At 41.7% G+C, this 23935-nt stretch overlaps 1 protein-coding gene across 1 annotated transcript; it reads left to right on the top strand.

Moving 5' to 3' along the window:
• The first annotated feature begins 848 nt into the window (after positions 1-848).
• Positions 849-3452, top strand: LOC149787226 (uncharacterized). Its single transcript, XM_089977723.1, has one exon. It carries the CDS (start codon positions 1325-1327, stop codon positions 2588-2590), a length of 1266 nt encoding a protein of 421 aa, XP_089833849.1. The 5' UTR covers positions 849-1324; the 3' UTR covers positions 2591-3452.
• Positions 3453-23935: the final 20483 nt, after the last annotated feature.

Here is a 23935-nt window from a genome sequence, read left to right as displayed (position 1 = left end):
CTCCGCCTATAAATAAGCGCCGTTCAATGCATTGATTCACCTGTTCTCGTCGCTTCAAGATGTGGACTACAGTTGAGTCATCCACCCTTGTGTCTTCCATGATGTTTCGGACAGACTTGCTCATGTATGTCCGATCGAAGTGGACCGTTGTCCACAGGACCAACACCAGCCTGTGGATACGTAGGATCTACGTCGAAAGACAAGGATGCCTGAAAAGAGTGCTGATGTACGGACCAACAGTAAGACGCAGCCTAAGGACAAGAAGAAGACCAATGCGGTGCCATTTATGTTAATGAATACATTAACATAAAAATCAAAGGCCCTTTTCAGGGCCAGCCATATTTCTCGAAAAGAGATAGTCTTTGAATTGCCTACCCCTTTTTTAAAAAAATTTTTAAAAAAAAAATCCCATGTTAAATTCCCCTTGTCCGTAGAGTGACCCACGATTTATTGCCATGTTAAATTCCCCTTGTCCGTAGAGTGACCCACGATTTTCTCCATGTTAATTCCCCTTGTCCGTAGAGTGACCCACGATTTTTCGCCATGTTAAATTTCCATTGTCCGTAGAGTGACCCAGGGGTCCCTGTAATGCTAATTCCCATTGTCCGTAGGGTGACCCCTTTCACTACTTTCACATTCACGGCAGAAATCTCCAACTCAAACCACGTTCTCCTGGAATCGGGTAACAATTAATAATTCTAGTTCAGTACCCACGAATGTAGTTCTAGTCTATTATGAGAACATTTTTCCTCTCTCATTGTGGTGGTGATAGAAGAGTTATATTTATGCATTTTTGGTATAGATTTAAAGGTAATTGTTTATTCTCGAGAATATGAGCTCAGGGTGTGGTTTTCCTTGTGTATTTCGGCGACAGTGCACAGTGAGTAATAAGGCCTTGGTGATAATCCGGAAGTGAAATCTGTGTTTTGTTTACATGCTGCTCTGTTGACAGTTCTGCCTCTCAAAAAAATGCAGGTCAACCTTTGATACGAAGTTCACCGTGAATTCATATTTGAAGGTATTTTAGATTAACATGTGATTTGTATTGATTGTCACACAGTGGAAAGGTCAGTGTTGAGAAACAGTTGTAGATAACATAGTAAAATTAATTGTGTTCTATGTCCTAGTGTTCACAACAAGCAGACTGAATGAAAACAAACTCCATTTCTAGACTGGTCCGCATTCTTACATACTATTAGTACCATGCGTCCTATAAAAACAGGTTCCCGCATCATACGTATTAGACTACCGAGTGCTTTGGACAATAAATACACTGACCGCTACACAATTTAGCATTTCTGACTTTTCTTCATTTTCTCTACAGATGGAACCCGGTAGCAACATGTTTAGGTGCGATAGTGATTTGAAGAGACACAGCAGGCTACATAGTGGAGATAAGCCATTTAAATGTGAAATTTGTAGTTTAATGTTTAGGGACATTAGTGCTTTGAAGAGTCACATGATGACACATATTGGACACAAGCCATTTAAGTGTGAAGTTTGTGGTAACATGTTTGGGAAGATACATAATTTGAAGATGCACATGAGGCTACATACTGGAGATAAACCATTCAAATGTGGAGTTTGTGATAAAAAGTTTAGGTGCGTTAGTCATGTAAAGAAACACATGAAGATACATGCGGAATATAAACCATTCAAATGTGAAGTTTGCGGTAAACTGTTTGCCCACAGTGGTAATATGAAGGTACATACGAGAATACATACTGGAGATAAACCATTCCAAGTTATACCATTCAAATGTGAACTTTGTGGTAAAATATTCAGGGACAGACGCGACTTGAAGAGACACATTTTGGTACATACAGGAGCAAAGCTATTCATTTGTGAAGTTTGTGATTACATGTCTGCCAGAAGAGGTAATTTGAAGAGGCACATGATGGCACATACTGGAGAAAAGCCATTCAAATGTGAAGTTTGTGATAACATTTATTGCCGTAGCAGTGATCTGAAGAGACACATGTTGGTACATACTGGTGAAAAGCTATTCAAATGTGAAGTTTGTGATTACATGTCTTCCAGAAGCAGTAATCTCAAGAGGCACATGATGGCACTTACTGAAGAAAACCCATTCAAATGTGAAGTTTGTGATAAAATTTATTGCCGTAGCAGTGATCTGAAGAGACACATGATGGTACATACTGGAGAAAAGCCATTCAAATATGAAGTCTGTGATTACATGTCTGCCAGAAGTGGTAATCTGAAAAAGCACATGATGGTACATACTGGAGAAAAGCTATTCAAATGTGAAGTTTGTGATTACATATCTGCCAGAAGCGGTAATCTGAAGAGGCACTTGATGGTACATACTGGAGAAAAGCCATTCAAATGTGAATTTTGTGATTACATGTATTGCCTCAGAAGTGATCTGAAGAGGCACATGATGATACATACTGGAGAAAAGCCATTCAAATGTGGAGTTTGCAATTACATGTCTGCCAGAAGCTGTAATCTTAAGAAGCACATGATGGTACATACTGGAGAAAAGCCATTCAAATGTGAAGTTTGTGATTACATGTCTACCTGCAACCGTAATTTGAAGAGGCACATGAGGACACACACAGGTGATTAGCCATTCAGGTGTGAAATTTCAGATTGGATGTTTGTGCACAAAAATTATTTGAAGATGCACATGCTGTTACGTTCTGGAGATAAACCATTCATATCTGAAATAGTGATGGATTGATTGTTTGGGCCGAGAAGTTATTTTGATCAGACACCAATGGATATGTACAGGAGATAAAATCACTTAAATGTGATGTTTGTGATAAAAGATGTTTAAGAGATAGTATTTGATTATGCATGATGATACATGCTGTAGAAAAAAATAATAATTCAAAAATGAAATGTTTGGGTGCTGTAGTTCTTTATGGAAGCGCATTCTGAATATAAACCATTCAAATGTGAAGCTTTTTGTTGAATGTACGAAATACCTAAAATTTATAATACGTAACCCTGACTACTGTGAATCACATCACATCCTACTGTGACGTTGTCCAGATATAGATATCTGAACCAAATACTTTTTTATATGTAAACGCTACTATTAATAGATTGTTTATATGAAGCAAGAACGCTATATTTGTGCAGTGAAACTTGCATAATTGTAATGTGTGTGGCTAGATATAATCAGAGACATCTTCATTAATGATAGATAGTAGTTTGACGGTATCTAGTATTTTGTTCTGGCACAAAGGGGTACTTGAGTAGAACCACTTACCTTCTTTATGCTGTTGGCAAGCCTTCTCAATTACTAGTCTTATGACTGTATGACTGCAGAAAGAACTTCAACCATATACCCGTCACTTGATGAAAAAAATAACAATGCAATATAGTTATTATGAAACTTAACACCTTTGCCAGTTTAATTGTGGCTATCAAAGCCATATGCCAAACAAGGATTTAATATCCAGATAATAAAACATTAATAAACATTTAAGTCTTTTAATTAATGCAAACAAATTAAAGTCATCAATACAGAGATCAAACATTTCAAACCAATGTCTTCACTACAAACAAGTAATACAGTAAAATATGTCTTGAAAGACAACTGCTATGAGACACCACCTGTCTTGAAAGACCACATTCTTGATGCATGGATATATTCATTATGTAGTGTTATGATCTGCCACGAGAGACCACCTGCCTTATGAGACCATCATTGTTTGTCAGAAGAGGTGGTCTTTCAAGACCGGTTCTACTGTACCAAATTCTAAAGCTGATCAAACGGAAATAGCAGCGCTTCAAATATGCTAGTAGAAAGAGAACTTTACGTATTACGGAAAAATAATATTTAAAGCCTGCTTTAAAACAATGCCACATTCTTGTTCAGTATAGACACTGTCTTGAACATTGGTGGTCTTTGATGTGTTTTATAGTACTTTCTGTGTTTGATGTATCATTATGGCAAGGTTTGATAAAAGCATAGTTATGGATTTTCCTGTGGTACATGCATATCCATTTGTGCCACCATGTCCAATGTACACATTGCAAGAACTGGTTTGATTTTAAATGTCAGTTTGTGTCTGACAGTGAACTTAAAACATGGGGAGATTTAGAGGTTATATATATATATATATATATATATATATATATATATATATGTGTGTGTGTGTGTGTGATCTTGAACATTATATGAAGAATTCAATTACATGATCATCATATTTGACAGTGTTTTAACTAATCAATCACATATACATACAGCATAGAGAAAGCCAACCTGAATCGTTCGTCCTCACGCTAAGGATTTTATCAGGAGACTGAATTAAATTCTACTGACTGTTAACATCACTCGAAGGAACTATGAGCGATATTTACAAATTGTCTCAAGCATGCATCAGGTTGTAACTGCCCCCAGGGTTTGAGATGACGAACATTCGTACATTTTTCAAGAAATGACTCATTCTAGTATGGGTAGGTTTTGGTGCAGTTGGAGATGAGGAACAGTATTTTATGTCACTTGTTTAGGAAAGAATAAACAGTAACACGAGAAAGAGTGATAACCACAAGCTTTTAAAAATACAGTAATTTATTATAGGATTAAATGATCAAGGTTGGGTATTTATCGATGTGTAAATTTTACCTAATCAATCATAAAGCAAATAAATTCTGAAGGACTTTATGTTAACTTTGTGAGTGATTAGGAAAAATTTATACATCGATAAATATCCAACCATGATCCTTTAATCCTTATAATTCCAATTTCATCCTTTCTTTCTTCAAATCAACTGAGTCCATCAATTATCCATTCCAATTTAAGTAGCACATACTTAACTTTCATTTGCCACTTCACATTGCCCCATAATACATAACCTGTACAGAATTGCATGAACATGTTGACTACTGTGACAGTTATGTTTATTCATAAACTTCATACTTCACATATTAGGCAATGGTTACCGGTGGTTTCAACACATTTAGCTTATTTACAACAGTCTTGTTCAGTTTTAGTCAGTCCCATCTGCTACGTCAGATGACCATGACCTTACATGATAACAGCTGATACGGAATGAACAAGTGTGCTAGATTAAATTTCCAATCAAACCTTAAATCATAATAGATTTTATCAATGAACAACATGGAAATATGACCAAGATGATGCTATCCCTTGCTAGCATAAAGGTAACAATTAAATAAATTGTATACAGGAATAACATTTTATATCATTCTCAACAACGTTAATTCTTGTGAAGACCCTTTCAGTGATCTAATGTCAAATGAAATGCACAGTTACATTTATTTCGCAACTTCATGCTTTACATCTTAGGCCATAGCTACTTGTGGTGTCAGCATATTTCTTTTCATAAAAAAAAATAACTTTCTTTTTTAATTTTAGTATGTCCTATACAGGAATAACATTTTATATCTTTTTCATCAGCATTATTACTTAACAAGACTCTTTCAGTTATCTAATGTAAAATTAAATGTGCAGTTGGTAAATGTAGAGTTGCTTGCAAAAAAACCCAGGCAGCCATATGTTTTGTTTGGTTGCATAGTTGAGTGCTGGAAGGAATTAATGAATACACATCCAAAATAATTTAAATTAGCAAAACAATCACCTTTATGGATTATAATATACATTTTTCAATGGTGTTAAGTCACATTGGTGGAGATGGTAGTTTTACCATTTAAAACTTTATACAGTCTTTGAATAATGGTCTCAAATATTTGTTTTTATTTTTGTGTAAGTGGTCATATTCACACCATGCCAACAACACCCACCCACGTTTTTTAAATAAGCAAACAAAATTAAAATAAAATAAAAAATTACCATTGAAAACGCCAATGCCCCATTTTGTATTTCTTTTAGTGGCCTCCGAGCACTGATTTGTTTCAATAGCTTTTACGTCCTGCTTACATAATTTCAAAAATCTTAGTTTATATCCCTCAGTGGCCTCAAAATTGACTGGTCAATTTCCCACGCTATTATTGTTGTTGTGTACGGTTAGGGTGACTGAGGTCATGGGGTGCTCTGTGAAGGAATTTGTCAATCTCTGTTGTTTCATTTTCATTTTTGTAACATCCATCGCATTATCGTCAAATCCATCTTCATCTGCTTCAATCCCTACTATTATTTCATTACACTCCTTGTAATTTAATTGTTAAAAACATTCAGCAGAAAATTGCAGTGAAAAATTACCGTAGTCACCCATTTTGCGCTACTATGTAGCAGACGAACGCCAAATTGAAAAGTATGCATTTCAGTCAAAGAATATTTGTAAAAGAATAAAAAGGGATAAAATTTATATTTATTTGCTTAATGAAAAATGTAAGAGATAAAACAATCTTTTCACAATGTCGTGTCGACAATGCAGATGCAGCGTTAGGAGTACGCGGGGCCTAGGGCCGACCATGACCGCGCGGGGCCAGAGTATCGGTATCTCGATTGGCATGCTACTGCAAACACTGATTATGTCTAGACTAGATCAGCTTTCGCGATTTGGCGCACGAATTTAGTTTTTTCATTAATAATTTTTAAAAATCGTGTTTGTGGACAACGGTTTTTTAAAATCGAAATAATAACATGACGAAAGTGCCTTTGGCCTAATAAACTGATTATTATTGTCATTTTTCAAATAACATGAAGACACGAATTAAGAACAATAATTTATTTAATTGCAAGTGTACTCTGAACGTCGACTTTACCGGAGAATATAGCTTGACAAACTCATAAGGACGACCTTAGGCCTGAAGCGCGGGGCCCCTCTCAATGTTGCAATGTTTATTTATATTGCAAACAGTACAATAACCGAAAGTAGTCCCAGAATTTATCGATGTGTAAAAAATTAGAGATCAGTATCACGTGACAGTTTGCAGCCAATCGAATTGCAGAAAATCCGTTTCGTTTATACACATTGAAATTTCCCTGGAAAAATGAAGAAGAAAAAAATGAACTTACGGTTGTATAGAATCAAATCCAAAAATAATCCGAGAATAAAATTTTAGTAGTCCTAATAACAAAATGTTCTACAGATTTCACATTCGAATCCCGACGAAGAATTCAAGATGGAAGACGGTGACGTATGCTGCAATATCTAGTGCTGAAGTCTACAGTTCCTTGTAGAAATAAAAATTATCACTCTGGTTTCTGATTGCTGAATACATTATTTTAATAAAAAGCTGTCCTTGTTCCACAATATTACATGAGCACACGTATTTTCCAGAAAAATAACAATTAATCCTTTTTGAATCCAAGTAATTTGAAATAACTCCAAACCAAGTAATTTGAATTAGCTCCAAACAGCACAACATACAACAATTTAACAGCCCAACTTCTACTGATTAATTCTCCAAATTATGGGTTATATGGGCTTTCTAAAACGTAAACAAGGGTAACGTGAGTAGTGAATGGGGTCACTTTAGCGACAATGGGAATTAGCATTAAAAACCACCATGGGTCACTTTGGCGACAATGGAAATTTAACATTAACCACCCTGGGTCACTTTGGCGACAATGGAAATTTAACATGGGCAAAAAACCCTGGGTAAGATTAGCGACAATGGGAATTTAACATGGGGAATAGAGTTTGGGTCTGTCTAGGGACAAGGGGAATTGAACATGGGGAATAGAGTTTGGGTCTGTCTAGGGACAAGGGGAATTGAACATGGGAATAGAGTTTGGGCTTGTCTAGGGACAATGGGAATTGAACATGGGAATAGAGTTTGGGTTTGTCTAGGGACAAGGGGAATTGAACATGTTAGAAAAAAAAAACTACTTTAGGGACAAGGGGAATTGAACATGGGATTTTTTTAAAAAGAAATTTTTTAGAAAAAGGGTAGGCAATGGAAAGTCAGTCTCTTTTCGAGAAATGTGGGTGGCCCTGAAAAGGGCCTTTGGTTTTATGTTAATATTAACATAGACGGCATCTGTCACATCTTCTTCTTCTTAAACTCCTTCTAACTGCAGGTCCATACACAAGTACCCTCTTGAGGCATCCTTGTCTTTCTATGTAAACTCTTCTCATCCATAGACTAGTATCTGTCCTATCGATAACAGTCCACTTGGACCGGACATACATGGGTATGTCCGTCCTGAACATCATTGTTGACACAAGGGTGGAAGATTGAACGTCGGTCCACATCTTGAGGCTCCGAAAACAGGTGAGTGATTGCGCTGAACTGCGCTTATTTATAGGGAGAGGAAGGATTGAAACGGATTGAGTTCATTGACCAATCCAAACACGCGTGACAAAATTCAGTCAGCCTGCATCCAATCCGAAGAGAGCAGTCTGTGACGTGACGTGGTCTATATAGATTCGCTAGCGCCTGTGTGCAGTCAATCTATGCGACAGTGATTCAACATGACGGAAACTCAGAAAACGATTCACTGGGGTGCACCAGCAGTGGAGACCGCCCAAGGGAACCCGGACTTACTTTCAGAAGAGGTACATTGGGATTTTGTGGATTTTCTTACCTCGCAAGAATTTGTTCCGGAACCTTCGTCTCATTCTTCATTACCGCAAGTGGAGAATTTTAGACAGAGACAGAAAGAAGAATTGGAGCAATTTATGCAACGACAAAAGGAAGCGGAACAAGCTTTTCTCCTACAGCAACAGCAACAGCAACAAGAAGAGGTAAGAAAAAAACAACATCAAGAAGAAGTAGCAGCAAAGAAACAAGAGGGTGAAAATCAAACGGTCACCGTACTGTTGGACATTTTAGCGGAGTTAAGAAGTCTGAAACAAATGTATCAGACTTCTTTATCACGACCGAAGAGAATACGACCTTCCCGAGCTAAACACGCCAACCCTGTGACTAAGCCTACCGTACCACCCTTAGTGATTTCAACCCAATCATCATCATCAGAAGTAGACCTCGGCCGTGGCAAAGGCTTAAGGCAGTTAAAGTTGATTGCTTAAACTCACCCCTACACCAAAAAAAGGCCCTTTTCAGGGCCACCCACTTCTCTCGAAAAGAGATAGCCTTTCAATTTGCCAATAACTCAAAGATCAACAAAAAAAAAACAAAAACATTTTACCCTTATAGTACGTGTCTGTGTATGAGTGCGTGAGTGTATCTTCTTATTTAAAATCAAAACTCAAAGACACTTACCTTATATAATTAATGTATTCTTTTCTCCATAGCTACAATCCAATTCACAATTTACAACAGAACACTTTATAAAGTTCATACACTTCTTCTGTTTCTTTTTTTTTACTCTCTCTGTTTTTTCAATTTCTTCACCGTCACAGTCTTTTCCTCCTCTTCCTCCTCACTTTCTTCCCTTCTTCTTTTCTTCTCCTGTTTCTTTTTCTTCACCTGGCTGCTTTCTTCCTCTGAAGAATCTCTCTCTTCTTCTGAAGAATCCTTCTTTTCTTCTGACTCCTCTTGTTTCATTTTTGGGCAATCTGGAGACCAATGTCCTTTTTCTTGACAATAATAACAGGTATCTTGACTTTTGTCTTTTCTAGTCCCTGTTTTTTCTTCTTTTTTGACGGTCTGGACACTCTGAGGACCAATGCCCTTTCTTCTGACAGATATAGCAAGTATCTTGACTTTTATCTCGAAAGGAAGGAGAGTAGTCCGTCGGCTGGTCTGAAGAGAATTTTCTAATGACCCCTCGCAAAGCTCTGATGAAACGTTCGATTTGGTTAGTCTCTTCCATCGTTGTGCTCGGTTTGAGAGTGAAATGAATAGTGAAAGGACAAGACACACACCCTTTTATATACGCTGGTCTGCCATGACTATAAATTAGTCTATGGTGTTTAAACTTGAGTCATTTGATGTTTTGCACTCAAGATGAAACGATCCTATTCATTCGAGAAGAAAGAAGAAGAAAGTAAGAGGCAGAAACGTGATCTATCGCCTCGTACCAGAGCTGAAGTCTTGGCACAAATTCATGCCAGTGATTTTGAAGAGGACATGAGTGAACCAGAATCTGAACCCTCTAAACAAAGTTCACCACCCTAGGTCAACCCTGAAAAGTATTATTTCATTCGAGAGACGGAAAAGCGCTCCTCTAGAAAATTTAGAACCACGGCTTACACCTACACAGTGAAGTTTAAAGATTTCAAGTCCGACGTACCATTGGAGAAAGCAGAAGGGTTTATCACCGAGATGTGGGATTCTTTGCTCACCGCACTCAAGCGACAATGTCAACCCAAAGAAGACGATCGTTTGACACTATCCATAGATCACGACAGCTTGAAATCCCCTGTTTGGATCGAGTTTAGCAGACCCGCAGAACTAACCCCTTCCAAAGTCATGGACAAGATTCAACACGTACAACAATCTAATGACCAGTTTGACATCACCGATGGTAAAGCCACACTGAAAATGGCCCACGTCTCTCTTCCTCAAGGGACAGGACGCAAAAAGGTCTTACTGGTGAACGACCTTCGCAGCACCAAAAAGAGTCTCGTCCAAATTAACAACCCTCAAGACCAGATGTGTTTAGCCCGAGCCATCGTGGTGGGACGAACCTATGCCAACAAGAACGACACGACAGAATGGAAAAGAGCCTGGAAAACTATTCAACGATATGACCGAGCCAAACAACGAAACGAAGCAGAACTCCTGTTGCAACAATCTGGCCTGTCCAAAGACACACCCTGTGGCATTCCTGAAATGCAAAAATTGCAAGATGTCCTAGCTCCACGCTAAACCTTGAAAGTGCACCCTCAAGAAGTGCGTGGGCCTCTGTTGTTTCGAGGGAAAGACTTTAAGGATGGAAAATACATTCATATCTATTATCACGATGACCATTTCGATACCATTACCACTATCACTGGATTGCTGGGATATGTTTATTATTGTGAGAAATGTGACTATGGCTATAAAAATCGAGAACAACACAAACATTGTGGATGGAAATGCTCAGGATGTTTGGCCTCTCCACCCTGTCTGAGCGAAGGACAAGAAAGAGTACATTGTCCTGCTTGTCTGCGTACGTTTGTCAGCCCTGCCTGTTACCAACAACATCTGAAGACGCAAGGTTCACAGCAGAAATGTGCTTGTCAACTCCTGAGATTGTGCCCTACGTGTGGACAAGGCATACGTACCAACAGTACCAAGACACACGTATGTTCAGGAAAAAAAAATGTCACATTTGTCATCACATCGTAGACTTGGAACACCAGTGCTACGTGCAAAAATACCAACCCCCACCAAAGAAAGAGGATGGACACAAGAAGAAAGGCAATTTCATCTTTTTCGATTTCGAATGCATGCAAGAGACTGGCATTCACGTTCCTAATTTCTGCGTGGCTCATCGAGCGTGCGAGAAGTGCATTCAAGAACCTATCTTCAGTCATTGCCCTCACTGCAGCAAGATTCCCGGAGGGCGTGAAAAAATCTTTCGAGGACCGAACACGTTAGCCGATTTTGCCCAATGGGTCTTAGACCCCATCGACAAGACGTGGAGCCAAGAGGACATCGAACGTTACGGAGATTGTCATCGTCATGCCACAGTGATGGCTCACAATTTCTCCGGATACGATGGACAGTTTCTTTTGAGGTATTATACGGAACAAGGCATCGAACGTCCTAAAGTCACTTTGAACGGAGCCAAAATCATTTTCATGCAAGTGGGACAAGTGCAGTTTAAAGATTCGATGAGCTACTTGGCCATGCCTTTGAGTAGAATGCCTAAAACGTTTGGAATGACAGAAATGGCTAAAGGGTACTTTCCACACTTTTTCAATACGGAAGCCAATCAACACACCGTTCTACCCCATTTGCCTGAGGCTCACTATTACGACCCTGACAACATGCGTACCGAACAACGAGAAGCTTTCTACGCTTGGTACCAGGCTCACGCCTCCGACCCTTTCGACTTTCAGGAAGAAATGTTAAAGTATTGTCGTTCCGACGTGGACATTTTACGACGTTGCTGTGGAAAATTTCGAGAACTGTTCATGGAACACGGAGGGGTCGATCCTTTGAAAGAAGCTTGCACCATTGCCAAAGCGTGTTCCTTAGTGTATCGACAACGATTCATGCCTGAAAACACCGTGGCTGTCATCAGCCCTCAAACGACCCACTATGTCAAACGTCAGTACTCGGTCAAAGCCCTACGTTGGTTACATTACTTGTGCGACAAGGAAGACAAATGGATTCAGCATGCCCGCAACGGAGGGGGTGAAAAGACCATCGGAACGCATTCGGTCGATGGTTGGGACTTAGAAAACCCCAAGATCGTGTACGAGTTTAACGGTTGCTTATTTCACGGATGTCCCGTCTGTTATCCTGACCGTGGCACTAAAAATCAGTTTTTACAACGAACCATGGAAGACTTGTACCAGGCCACTTGTCAGCGACGCCTAAAGTTAGAACAGGAAGGATACCAGGTGGTGGAAATGTGGGAACACGAGTACGATCACCGTATGAAAACCGATCCCGAGTTTAAACGTGTCGTGGAAAGTTACAAGCTGATGGACTCCCTGAACCCGAGGGATAGTTTGTACGGAGGAAGGACCAATGCCACCTGTTTGCTGTACCAAGCCGACGAAGAGAAAGGAGAAGAAATCAAATACTTGGACGTGTGTTCGCTGTATCCTTACGTGTGCAAATATTGTCGCTTTCCTGCAGGGCACCCACAATTGTTCACGGAACACATCGACCTCAAAAACATTCGACAATACGAAGGCTTGATTAAGTGTAAAGTTTTGCCTCCCACGAACCTATACCATCCCGTCTTACCTCACCATTGCCAAGGCAAACTGATGTTTCCTTTGTGCCGTACTTGTGCCGAAACGTGCAACCAAGACCAACCTTGTCAGCACACCCAGGAAGAACGGGCCTTGACGGGAACCTGGGTCAGCGTAGAATTGTTCAAAGCTCTGGACATGGGATACCAACTGTTAGAAGTGTACGAAATTTGCCACTTTCCCAAGACACAACAATACCACAAAGGTGACCCCAGTCAGAAAGGCATTTTCGCCGACTACGTGGATGCCTTTTTGAAACTGAAGCAAGAAGCCAGCGGCTATCCTTCCTGGTGTCACACTTCCGAAGACGAAAAGACATTCAAAGAGAAATACTATGAACAAGAAGGCATCTCTATAGACCACATCGAGAAAAACGAAGGCAGGCGATCGTTTGCCAAAGTGATGTTAAATTGCTTGTGGGGTAAAATGGCACAACGACCGTGTTTACCCAAGACGGAATATTTGACAGAACCTTCCCGCTACTTCCAGATGATTCACGATAAAACCAAATACATGAAACACGTGGACGTCGTTCGAGAGGATTTGATCTTGGTCAATTACGAAGAAGATCTGGACTTTGTACAAGACGACCCTTTTGGAAATGTCATCATTGCGGCTTACGTGACAGCTCATGCTCGCTTAAAATTGTACGAAGCTTTAGAACTGTTAGGGGAACGTGTCCTGTACTTTGACACGGACAGTTGCATTTACATCCATCACCCGAGTCAACAGCACCCTGACATCGAAGGAGACCGTTTAGGAGCCTGGACAGACGAACATCCCGACGACAAGATTCTAAGTTTCATCAGTGGCGGTCCCAAAAATTACGGCTACGAATACCGGGACCCACAAGGAGAAGTGCACACGACGTGCAAAGTGAAAGGATTGACTCTGAATTATCATACCAGTCGTGTGGTCAACTTTGGGGTATTGAAAGAAGCCTTGCAATCGGGAGAGGATGAACACTTTAAAGTGACCACCTATCAACCGAACAAGATTGTACGTTTACCCACTCACCACATCCTCAGTCGACCCTTGGAAAAAGTCTATCAAATCGTGTACCAGAAGCGAGTTCGACTTTCCAATCATTTCACCTTACCGTATGGACACGTCGGTATTGGACTGTATATAAAAAGGAACCGTAGGCAAGATCGATAGTTCATTGTGACTACCAAGCGAACAAGATGAATACTTTCAGAGAAACACAAAACAAGTTTAGAAAGGCACAATTCAAGTGTGGGGCTTCTGAAGTGGAATGCGATTGTGAGCCTTGCGACTTTTTCAACCTGTGTTAGTGACAGTACCAGAAGAACCCGTCACCCAGGACGGGACTGTCGTGGACAGGCCTGAAAGACCCTTTCGGGAGGACACTTGTGTGACCTTACCCCCTATAGAACTGGTCAGAACTTTACCCAAAACATGTTGTAAAGACACTTGTTTTTATTCCACGTTAATGGTTATCATGTGCCTTTTATCCGTGTACTTAAGCCTTTGGCTTTTATGTATTTTTGTCTTTCGTATTCATGTTTAAAACATTCAATAAACGTGTTCTGAAAAAAAGTATATAAACTCTCGTCTTGCTTGTTTTATGTGTCACAAGTGACATTCCTCACACTATGGCTACCTCTGCTGTCTCTGCTCCCTCTTCCTCCACTGTCAAAGTCATCGACGAACACTTAGATCGTGCCAGTTGGGAGGCTTTGTATCTTCGCCATCCCTTTAACATGCTCATTGCTTGACCTAGCGGTTCAGGCAAAACCGAATTCGTCAAACGTTTGATCGAACATAAACATCATTTGATCGATCGGCCACCTCCGCGGATCGTGTGGTGTTACAAAGAGTGGCAATCGGCGTACAGCCTCTTGCGAGAAAGTCAAGGCGATTCCATCGTGTTTGTTGAAGGCATTCCTAAAGAAGACGACGGCATCGTCTCTGACTCCCGTCAAACCCATTTGGTCATTTTCGACGACATGTTAGGAGAAGACGAAGAAGAAATTAAACTGTGGTTCGCGCGCAAAGGTCATCACCGTAATGCCAGTGTCGTTTACATCACCCAAAATTTGTTTCAACAAAGTAAAGCCCATCGCACCATCAGTCTCAATGCGCATTACGTGGTCTTGTTTAAAAGCCCTCGAGATAAATCGCAAGTGCAAGTCTTAGCCAAACAGTTAGGAACGCCTTGGTTGACTCAGGCGTACGACGATGCCACTCAAACTCCACACGCCTATTTACTCGTCGATTTGAAACCTACGACCCCCGAGGATTTGCGATTTCGTACCCACTTGTTTCACCACTGGTGCCAAGACGGAGGGCCTGTCCTGTACACGTCTCCGTCCTCGACTTCATTTCACTCCACAAAAAAATCTATTAAAACCTCAGACCCTTTTCGTCTGTCTCACACAGTGTGAACATGACGTCCCTTCAGTCGCATCTTCCCGTCAAATTGTTTCGTGCCTTGTATGGCATCAGTCGAGAAAAAAATCCACAAATACGAGCTCGTGTCTTAGAAGCTAGTCTCAAAGAAGTCTTACGATGGTTCACGGTGACGGCACGTCAATTACTCCAAGGGATCATTCAGATTCCTCATCAAACCAAACGCTTTTTTGATCGAAACAAAGTCGTTTTGACCCAACTGGCCGATCCCCGCATCGACACTCAAACCAAAAAACAAATCATTTTGAAACCTGGAGGGAGCGGTACTCTAGGAGGGGTCATCATTCGCTCTCTCTTAAGATGGGATCCTAATGCCCCCAAACTTCTCCCCAAGAAAAAAGTCAAACGAAGCTCCAAGAAGAAGAAAAAGAAAAAGACCATGTCCCCAAGGAGAAGTTCTCCAGTGGCGGGACCCCCCTCTTACCAGACACCACCCCGGAAAAAGAAAAGAAGCCCCCAGAAAAAGAAACAGAGAAAAAGTCCCCAGAAAAAGAAAAGCACACAGAAGAAAACTAGTCGCAAGTGAGGCACTTCGGCCAGGACGCAACTTTACACTCGCAAACCACGACCTGCCACGGGGTGACTGCGTCTCCGGCAGCCTCACGTTCATCCACTTCTCCGTTGATGACACCAAGAACTGAAGAGTACTTGGAGACGCTGATCACACCAAGAACATCTCCGTTGATGACCCCAAGAACTTCCCCAGTGGCAGGTCCCTCCAATTTAGCGGCAGTGGCCGCTGCTCACAAAGTACCTTCTCCCAAAATCAAAGTCCAGGAGAGATCGGGCATGTTACAAAGTTTACTGGATTTGTCCAAGCAAGAACTGGCTCGATTTAGTCCGTTACGTATCCCTGCACGACGTGTCATGCCTGTCCTGAAGTTGATACGACGTAAAGACAATCAGTGGCGACGCGTTGCAGTATAAAAAAAGGTGTGTGACCAAGTAGGGTATCAGTGTTTTGGTGCTCCTGAAGATGTCACCCTCCAGAAAACATCCCTCTTCTAAACAACCCCAAGGAAAGAAAAGGAAAGGACTGCCTCCTCGTTTAGTCAAACATGGGGACATGTTATCTGTGCTGTCCAAAGCTTCTCCACCTCTACGAAAAAATCTCATTCAATCAGCCTCCAAAGAGGTCATCGATACCGTGTGCGAATGCTGTTGGAGCGTCTTGAAAGGCACGATCCCTTTGTCCAAACACCAGAAACAATGCTTAGGCAAACATCGTCACGTTCTGCGCCAAATGGTTCAAAAGAAAATTCCCATTCGTGAAAAGAAGAAGATGTTGGTCCAACGTGGAGGCATTTTACCCCTCTTGTTAGGTCCCTTATTGAAAGGAGTCTTTGGAACCATGTTGGGAGGACTGGTGGGAGCAAGATAAAAAGGCCCTCTGAAGTCCCAAGATCTCAGAATCGACCCCTGACAACCCCATGGAAGGACGAAAACTAGCTTTAGTACCTTACAAACGATGGATGGGATACCATCGTTGGCAAGAACAACGCACCCCGCATTTACCTCCCAATCCCCATTTGAGCGAGATGTCCCAGTTACAACACGAATTGCAGTCCTTGATGGATCGCCAAGATTTGTCCGAAACAGAAAAATCGCAAAAGTACGGTCAACTCTTGCAACGACTACAACTCTTTCACCAGAAAGCTTTAGACGAAACAGCTGTACCCACTCTGAAAGATTTTAAGACCTTGATGAAAAGTCCAGCACCATCACCAGTACTACTACCAGTGACCAAGACAGAAAAAGGAGAAGAAGAAGAAGAAGAAGAGGAAGGGTTTCAAACTCCACCAGAAAAAGTACGCAAGTTAACAACACCACCTACCTCCAGAATTGGATGGATTAAAAAGATGATGGGTACCCCTTCTTCATCACAAGAGAAAAAGAAAGTGAAGACAGAAGTGAAGACAGAAGTGAAACAAGAACCGATATCCCCTGTTCACACATCCTCCTCCTCGACACCTATTGCCCGTCGCACATGCAAAGGATTGCAATCCAAGAAAGTATCCCAAGAGAAAAAGAGTAGTATCCTCCAAGAGTGGGTGTCTTATTAACACACAAACACAAAAAAATGGAAAAAGTGTTAGCCAGTATTTACCACGATCCCTCCCATCCTGCAGGTTACGCAGGAGTTCAAAAATTGTATCGTGCTGCCAAAATGCGACTGAAAAGTCTCCGTTTACCTCAAGTGCAACGATGGTTACAAGATCAAGCTACCTACACGTTACACAAACTCATTCGACGCAAGTTTGCCAGAAGTCGCACCCGAGTGGAAGGCATCGATCATCAATGGCAAGCCGATTTAGCCGATGTCTCTCATTTGGCCAGCTACAGTCGCGGCTACAAATATTTGTTTTGTGTCATCGACGTCTTTTCCAAATTTGCCTGGGTCGTGCCCTTGACTTCCAAATCCAGCAACGAGTTAGTGCGAGCCCTGCAACGAGTGTTGAAACAAAGCGGTCGTCACCCTCTTCGATGGCAAACGGACAAAGGTACCGAATTTCTGAACCAAGCTTTCCAAAAAGAATTAAAGAAACGTGACATTCATTTTTTTACCACCGAGAATCCCGAAACCAAAGCCAGCATCGTGGAACGTTTTCAACGCACTTTGAAAGAACGCATGTGGAAATATTTTACGCATCACCACACTCTGAAGTACATCGACATCTTACCGCACCTGGTGCAAGCGTACAACCAATCTTACCATCGAAGCATCGGACGTGCCCCGCAAGAAGTGACTCCCGAGAACGAAGTGTTGGTGTTTGAGCGCCTGTTTGGTACGTCCCCGACGAGGGCTGTCTGCAAGAAAAGTGGAGAGTTGACCGTAGGAGATTGGGTGCGCATTGGCAAAACCAAACGCACTTTCGACAAAGGTTACTTACCTAACTGGACGACCGAATTGTTTCGTGTCACTGGACGAGTGCATGGCCGTCATCCTGCCGTCTATAAATTGGAAGACATGAACGGAGAAGTGCTCAAAGGAACGTTTTATTTGCCCGAGTTACAACGTGTCACCAAAAAAGAAGACGACGTGTACGACATCGAAAGCATTCTCGAACGCAGAACCCGTAAAGTGGGCAAACGACGTGTCAAAGAAGTCAAAGTACGTTGGAAAGGATATCCACCCAGTTTTGATTCTTGGATCGACGCTTCGCAAGTCATCGACTATAAAAAGAAGTGACCATCATGCCCTTTCACACAGACGCAGCTACGTCGACCACTCCTTCACCTAGTTCTTCTCTGCAAGATTTACAAAAACAACCCTTGTGGGTGTGGTGTGGAGAACGTGTGCCTAAAACGCAAATCGTCTTTTTCTGCCAAATCTTCGTGGTGTATTGTGTCATCGGGGCAGCCATTGCCAATTTGAGTTTGCAACAAGGAGACAAACAATTGTGGACCATTTTATTGAGCAGTTGCATCGGTTACCTGCTTCCCAATCCCTCCCTGAAATTCTCCTCGAACGGGAACCACGGGAACCTTGTGTCCAGTGCCAGTGCCAGTCACCACTCCAATAACAACAACAACGACCCCATTTTGGGCGGAGACACGCCTCTGACGTCCAGTAACCGCTCGGACAGCCACAGAACTCTGGAATTATGAGTCACCAAAACCAATTTTACTTAACCTTACCCAGTGACAGTTCCATGGAGGTGTTTCCCCACAACACGTTGTGCTGTTACACGGCCAAATTACCTCAGGCCATCCCATTAGATCACGAAGCCCATTGGGAAGTGGCTTTGGTAGAAATGATTTACCCAACACAAATCAAAAACATCACTGAAACTCAAAACACTTTTGACGTCGAAATTCTGGACCTAACAGTGCAGCAAACCATGATGCACACTTCTCTACATAAATCACTTCCCAAGACCCCAATACCCCGCAGCAGCAGTGACACTTCTCCTTTTTACGTTTATCACTTTAAAATTAACTCACGCCATTATTTTAGTGATCAACATCTGGTGGAGGCCATCGCTGACAAATTCTATGCAGCATTTGACAAAGTTCTGACCGGACTAAAAAAACGTGTCACTATTGAGTACCACAAACTGTCTCACCGTCTACTCATCAAATTTGAAAGTGAGAATAGAATTATACGTATTAAATTTTGCCCTGAATTGTATGACATTTTGGGTGGAGACCTCAATTTGGTCACGGATAAGCACTCCAAAAAAATTGAGAAAGCAGAGATTGACAACAACGGGCATTTTCCAAGGTATTTTCGTTTCCTGGTAGAACTGAACCAGGAACTAAATTTGATGTTTGTGTACTCCGATGTGGTGGAGTACAACGTGGTGGGACACACCTCTGTGCCGTTACTGCGTGTCATTCCTTTCAAAGTAAATTCTGCCACGGTCAGGGACGAGGAAGGTGGAAACACTTACCACATTCACCGCGAATTTGTACATCCTCACTAATTGCCTGTCAGCAAGTCGTATTTGGACACGGTCAACATTGCTATAAAAGGAGATCTGAGACAAAATATTCCATTCACCAAAGGAAAAGTCACGGTGAAACTCCATTTTCGAAAACGGTTCTCTCACGACTCGTAAGTCATGTATCCAGTGTACCGAGGGGTTGCACGACAGCGAGGACACGGTTTAGGAGATATGTTGAAATCCGCCTTTCGTTCGGTGGCCCCGGTGTTGAAACCGATGGTGACACGCAGATTGCACGCCTTGAAAGATGCGGCACTGACACAAGGCAAATAATTTCTCCAAAATGTCATCATCGACAAACAAAACCCTAAAGAAGCCTTGATGAGGGCAGGCAAAAATGTCTTGCTGCAAACGGGCAAAGACCTTTTGGGCCAACGAGACACACCTATAAATGCCCTGCACGCTACCGAGTCAGGCATTCAGCAAGGACAAGGCAGAAAGAGACGACGAAGAAAACACCCTTTCACCAGACTTCACACTTCTAAAGCTAGAAAGGCAAAGAAAAGAAGAACCGTTCGAGACTTAGACGTTTTCGATTATTGAGACACAGCAACAAAAAAAATGATGCACCGAGAGTCTTGCGCCTGTTCCAAGTCGGAACTGGATCTATTTGCCATGCCACCTACCATGATGACGATGCAAGAATCCCAATGGGTGGAATTTCACCCCGTCTCCTCATTGACAGATTCCGCTCCCATCGAGTTTGAAATCAAGGGACAGCCCGAAGATTACATCGATCTGAATAGCAGTTACTTGTACTTGAAAGTCAAAGTTCTAGATAAGGATGATGGTGGAGTAGAAGACACTGAGAATATAGCTCCCGTCAACAATTTCATGCATTCCTTGTTCAGCTCAGTGGACTTGTACTTGAATAACAAACTGGTCAGCAGCAGCATGGATACTTACCCTTACCGCGCCTACCTGGAAAATCTCTTGACGTACGGAATAGATGCCAAGAATACTCATCTCAATGCCTGTGTGCTATGGGAACCTGACGAAGCGACGGAGTTTAACACATTAAATAAAAGCAATGACGGCTTTGTGGAAAGACGAAGCAAAATTTTAAATAAGAAGAGTTTAGAACTGATGGATCGTTTGCATTTGGACATGTGGTTGCAAGAGAAATATTTGCTGAACGGGGTAAATGTTCGCTTGAAACTGAATCGTAGCAGTACCGCTTTCCATTTGTTGGCAGATAGTTCTGCCAAAAGCAAAATCGAGGAGGCGAAACTCTACGTACGACGCGTGGAAATGTTACCTAAAGTGGGAAACGACATCAGTCAGACGTTGAGCAGAACGACCGCCAAGTATCCCATCCGACGCGTGGAAGTAAAAACGTTACCATTCCCCGTAACCATCATTCCATGATCGAAGATCATCTGTTTCAAGGACAGTTACCCAAGCGTTTAATCTTTGGTATGGTCTTGAATTCAGCCTTCAACGGAGCCTTCGCTGAAAATCCTTTCTACTTTGAACACTTCGACGTGAAGAAAATCAAAGTCAGTCGCGATGGCAAGACCTTGTGTACCCGTCCTTTCGAACCTGACTTTGGTGACACAAAGATGAATTACTTGAGATCGTACTTGTCCCTGTACGAAGCCACCGGACAGTTAGGGACCAACACCAGTCGCGGCATTACGTACGAGGATTATGCAGGAGGTTATGCTTTGTGGGCTTTCGATTTCACTCCAGACCAAGGCAGCGACGAGGGACATTTCCACCCTATAAAATCTGGCCAGATTCGTGTGGAACTTCAGTTTGCAAATCCTCTGCCAGAGACAGCGAACGTCATCCTGTATGCAGAATTCGATAATACCATAGAAATCAACAGTTTGAGAGAAGTCATTCTAGACAACACAACAACAACAACTAGACTATTAGAAGCTATGGAAGACTGTTATCCCTCTTTACCTAGTGGAGAAACTTTGGACATGGAATGTGAGGAGACCGTGGAAGAAGAATCCCAAGACGACGAAGTTATGATGAAGTCAAGATGGCCAGAACAAGAAGCCCATTTAGTCTCCTGTTTTGCCAAACACTTGGTCGATAAAATGACGGAATTGATCAAAAAAGATTGCTATGGATGCCAAAACGATCATCCCAGTCAAATTCAACACGATAAATGCCTGATGCTGAGTCAAGAAGAAAAATTGAACGAGTATCTGGAGGAAGCTTGGAGTCTCATCTCGGACGAAGTCGTGTTGCACCAGTGGTATAAAGACTTGCGTGAACATTCTTGTCCACCATTAACCACTCAAGAGATCCATCGTATCGAAGCTCTTCTGAATCAGAGTGAGGAAACGAAACGAAGAAACGGTTATTTGTCAGACATTTTCAAGCAAAAAGTCAGGATCGAATTGATCACTTATTATTACCTGTGAAGAAGAAAAACCACATAAAAATGGATACTGGGAACTCTATTACCTTTTGAACCACAGTTTGTATACGGCTTCTTGGAATCCTGTCGTCTGTGCTAAAGATGAACTCCCTCATCGCAAACCTCAAGACCATCTAGCTTACGTGATCAACACGGACGACAGTCATCTCCCAGGAACCCACTGGGTAGCCGTCTACTTTCCTCAAGAAGGATGTGTGGAATATTTCGATTCGTACGGATTGCCCCCTTTGGAAGACGATATCATTGACTTTATGAGAAGAAATGCTCAGACCACCCGATTCAATAATGTGAAATTACAAGGCACAGATTCCTTGGTGTGTGGACAGTACTGTGTGTATTTTCTGCATCATCGCAGCCTGGTCTATTCCTTAGAACATTTAGTGACTCATTTTGATCCTCGTTCTTCTTCTAGAAATGATGTGAAAGTAGATCGATGGTTTTGTGACCATTATGCTTATCTTTTGTCTCAAGCTAGGAAACGTAGTGTCCATCAATGGCCTAATGACTTCCAACAGTGGAAATCACAATTTCATTCACAACGTTGTCAGCCCTGTTTAAAGTAGAGTGTGAATTGAAAAAAAATGTTTGAGATTTGAAAAAAATGTTTGATGTTATATTGTTGGATTATTGTTAAAAATGTTATAGTTGTTGGTTAGTGTTAAGTGATTTTGAATAAAAAATGTTGTGTTTTGAAGAAAAAAATGCCTTTGTCTTTTGTTTGGCTATAAGAATGTTGATTCATGCTCTTTGAATTCTTACTATCCCTCTCATGACACTCATTGAACGTTCCGGCTCGAAAACCGTGGAGGGATGTTTTCCTTCACGCTTTGACTTTAAGAACCGGGGCAGTTTCCAGTCAAACCATCCATTGTCAACTCATCCTCCTACGAAGATGTGCTCCAAACTAGCTAAGCTAAACGAAGCCTACGTGAATTTGCATAGGGTCAGACAGTCTGATACCGAAAGCTGAAGAGATAGAGAATGTGAGAATGTTAAAAGTCACTGAAGACCTGATAGAAGAGCTCTTCAGAGAAGAAATGAACAGGGAGAAAGAAGAATGGACAGAGACGTACAGACTTCAGAGACAGCAGCTACAGCAACAACAACAGCAGCAGCAGCAGGAACCTGAACCTGACAGAGGCTTTGTCGATTGTCGTATCGACACCAAAGAGTTCTTCTTCTCTTTCCGAAGAAGCATACCTATCGTCAGAAAGTCTATCCTCAGAGGACGTCGCATTCTTAGAAACTAAAAGATTGCCATAGGAAACACCCCCCCCCCCAAAAAAAAACCCCAGCCCTTTTCAGGGCTACCCCAATACTCTAGAAAAGAAATAACAATCGATTTGCCAATGTGTGTAGGTAGAGTAGTGTGAATATAAACACTGACTCTTTTTTATAGTGAGAGGGTATGTGTTTGTGTATAGGACTGTGTGTTTGTAAGTGCTCACCTACGCTGGTGTGGATAGTAGATTAAGATCATGTTTTTGGCTGTTTGAGGTGTGGGGAGAGTAGATTTGGGGGTTTGATTGGATTGCTTTGCGTATGTGGATAGTATATTGAAGTGATTAATGAAATTGTTTTTAGAATAGTAATGGGTAGTATAAAAAAGTGAGTGAGTGTTTCTTTTAGGTCCGCGCGTTGTTTTGCTCATGATCTAGGTAAGATCAATTTTATGTTTTGGGGGGATGTTTTCCTTCACGTCCACGCTTTCAGTATAAATTGAAACTCGCTGGGCAGTCTAGGTACCCTTGTTGATTGATGAAGAGAATGAATACCAGAATTGTGAAACTGCTAGAACTCCAGATGCACCTGGAATATGCCAGGCGCCTGTTGAATGAACTGGCCGCGGAGGCCATTGTCGAAGAGGGAAGGATGAGAGAGGAGGAGGAAAGAAGAAAAAAAGAAGAGGAGGAAAAGGAGAGAAGAAATTTCAGAATCCCAGAGACAGAAAATTGGGATTCTGAAGCCACATATCCCGCCTCTGCTCTCCC

The sequence above is a fragment of the Sinohyriopsis cumingii genome, chromosome 12, assembly GCF_028554795.1.
Source record: "Sinohyriopsis cumingii isolate HCF-2022 chromosome 12, ASM2855479v2, whole genome shotgun sequence".
NCBI classification, from domain to species: Eukaryota; Metazoa; Mollusca; class Bivalvia; order Unionida; family Unionidae; genus Sinohyriopsis; species Sinohyriopsis cumingii.
The sequence above is the reverse complement of the archived record's forward strand: the minus strand, read 5'-3'. Positions and strand labels throughout refer to the sequence as shown.

Bases quoted from the DNA above. Each gene is read 5' to 3' on its own strand.
- LOC149787226 (XM_089977723.1), top strand. From the start codon at position 1,325: ATGGAACCCGGTAGCAACATGTTTAGGTGCGATAGTGATTTGAAGAGA.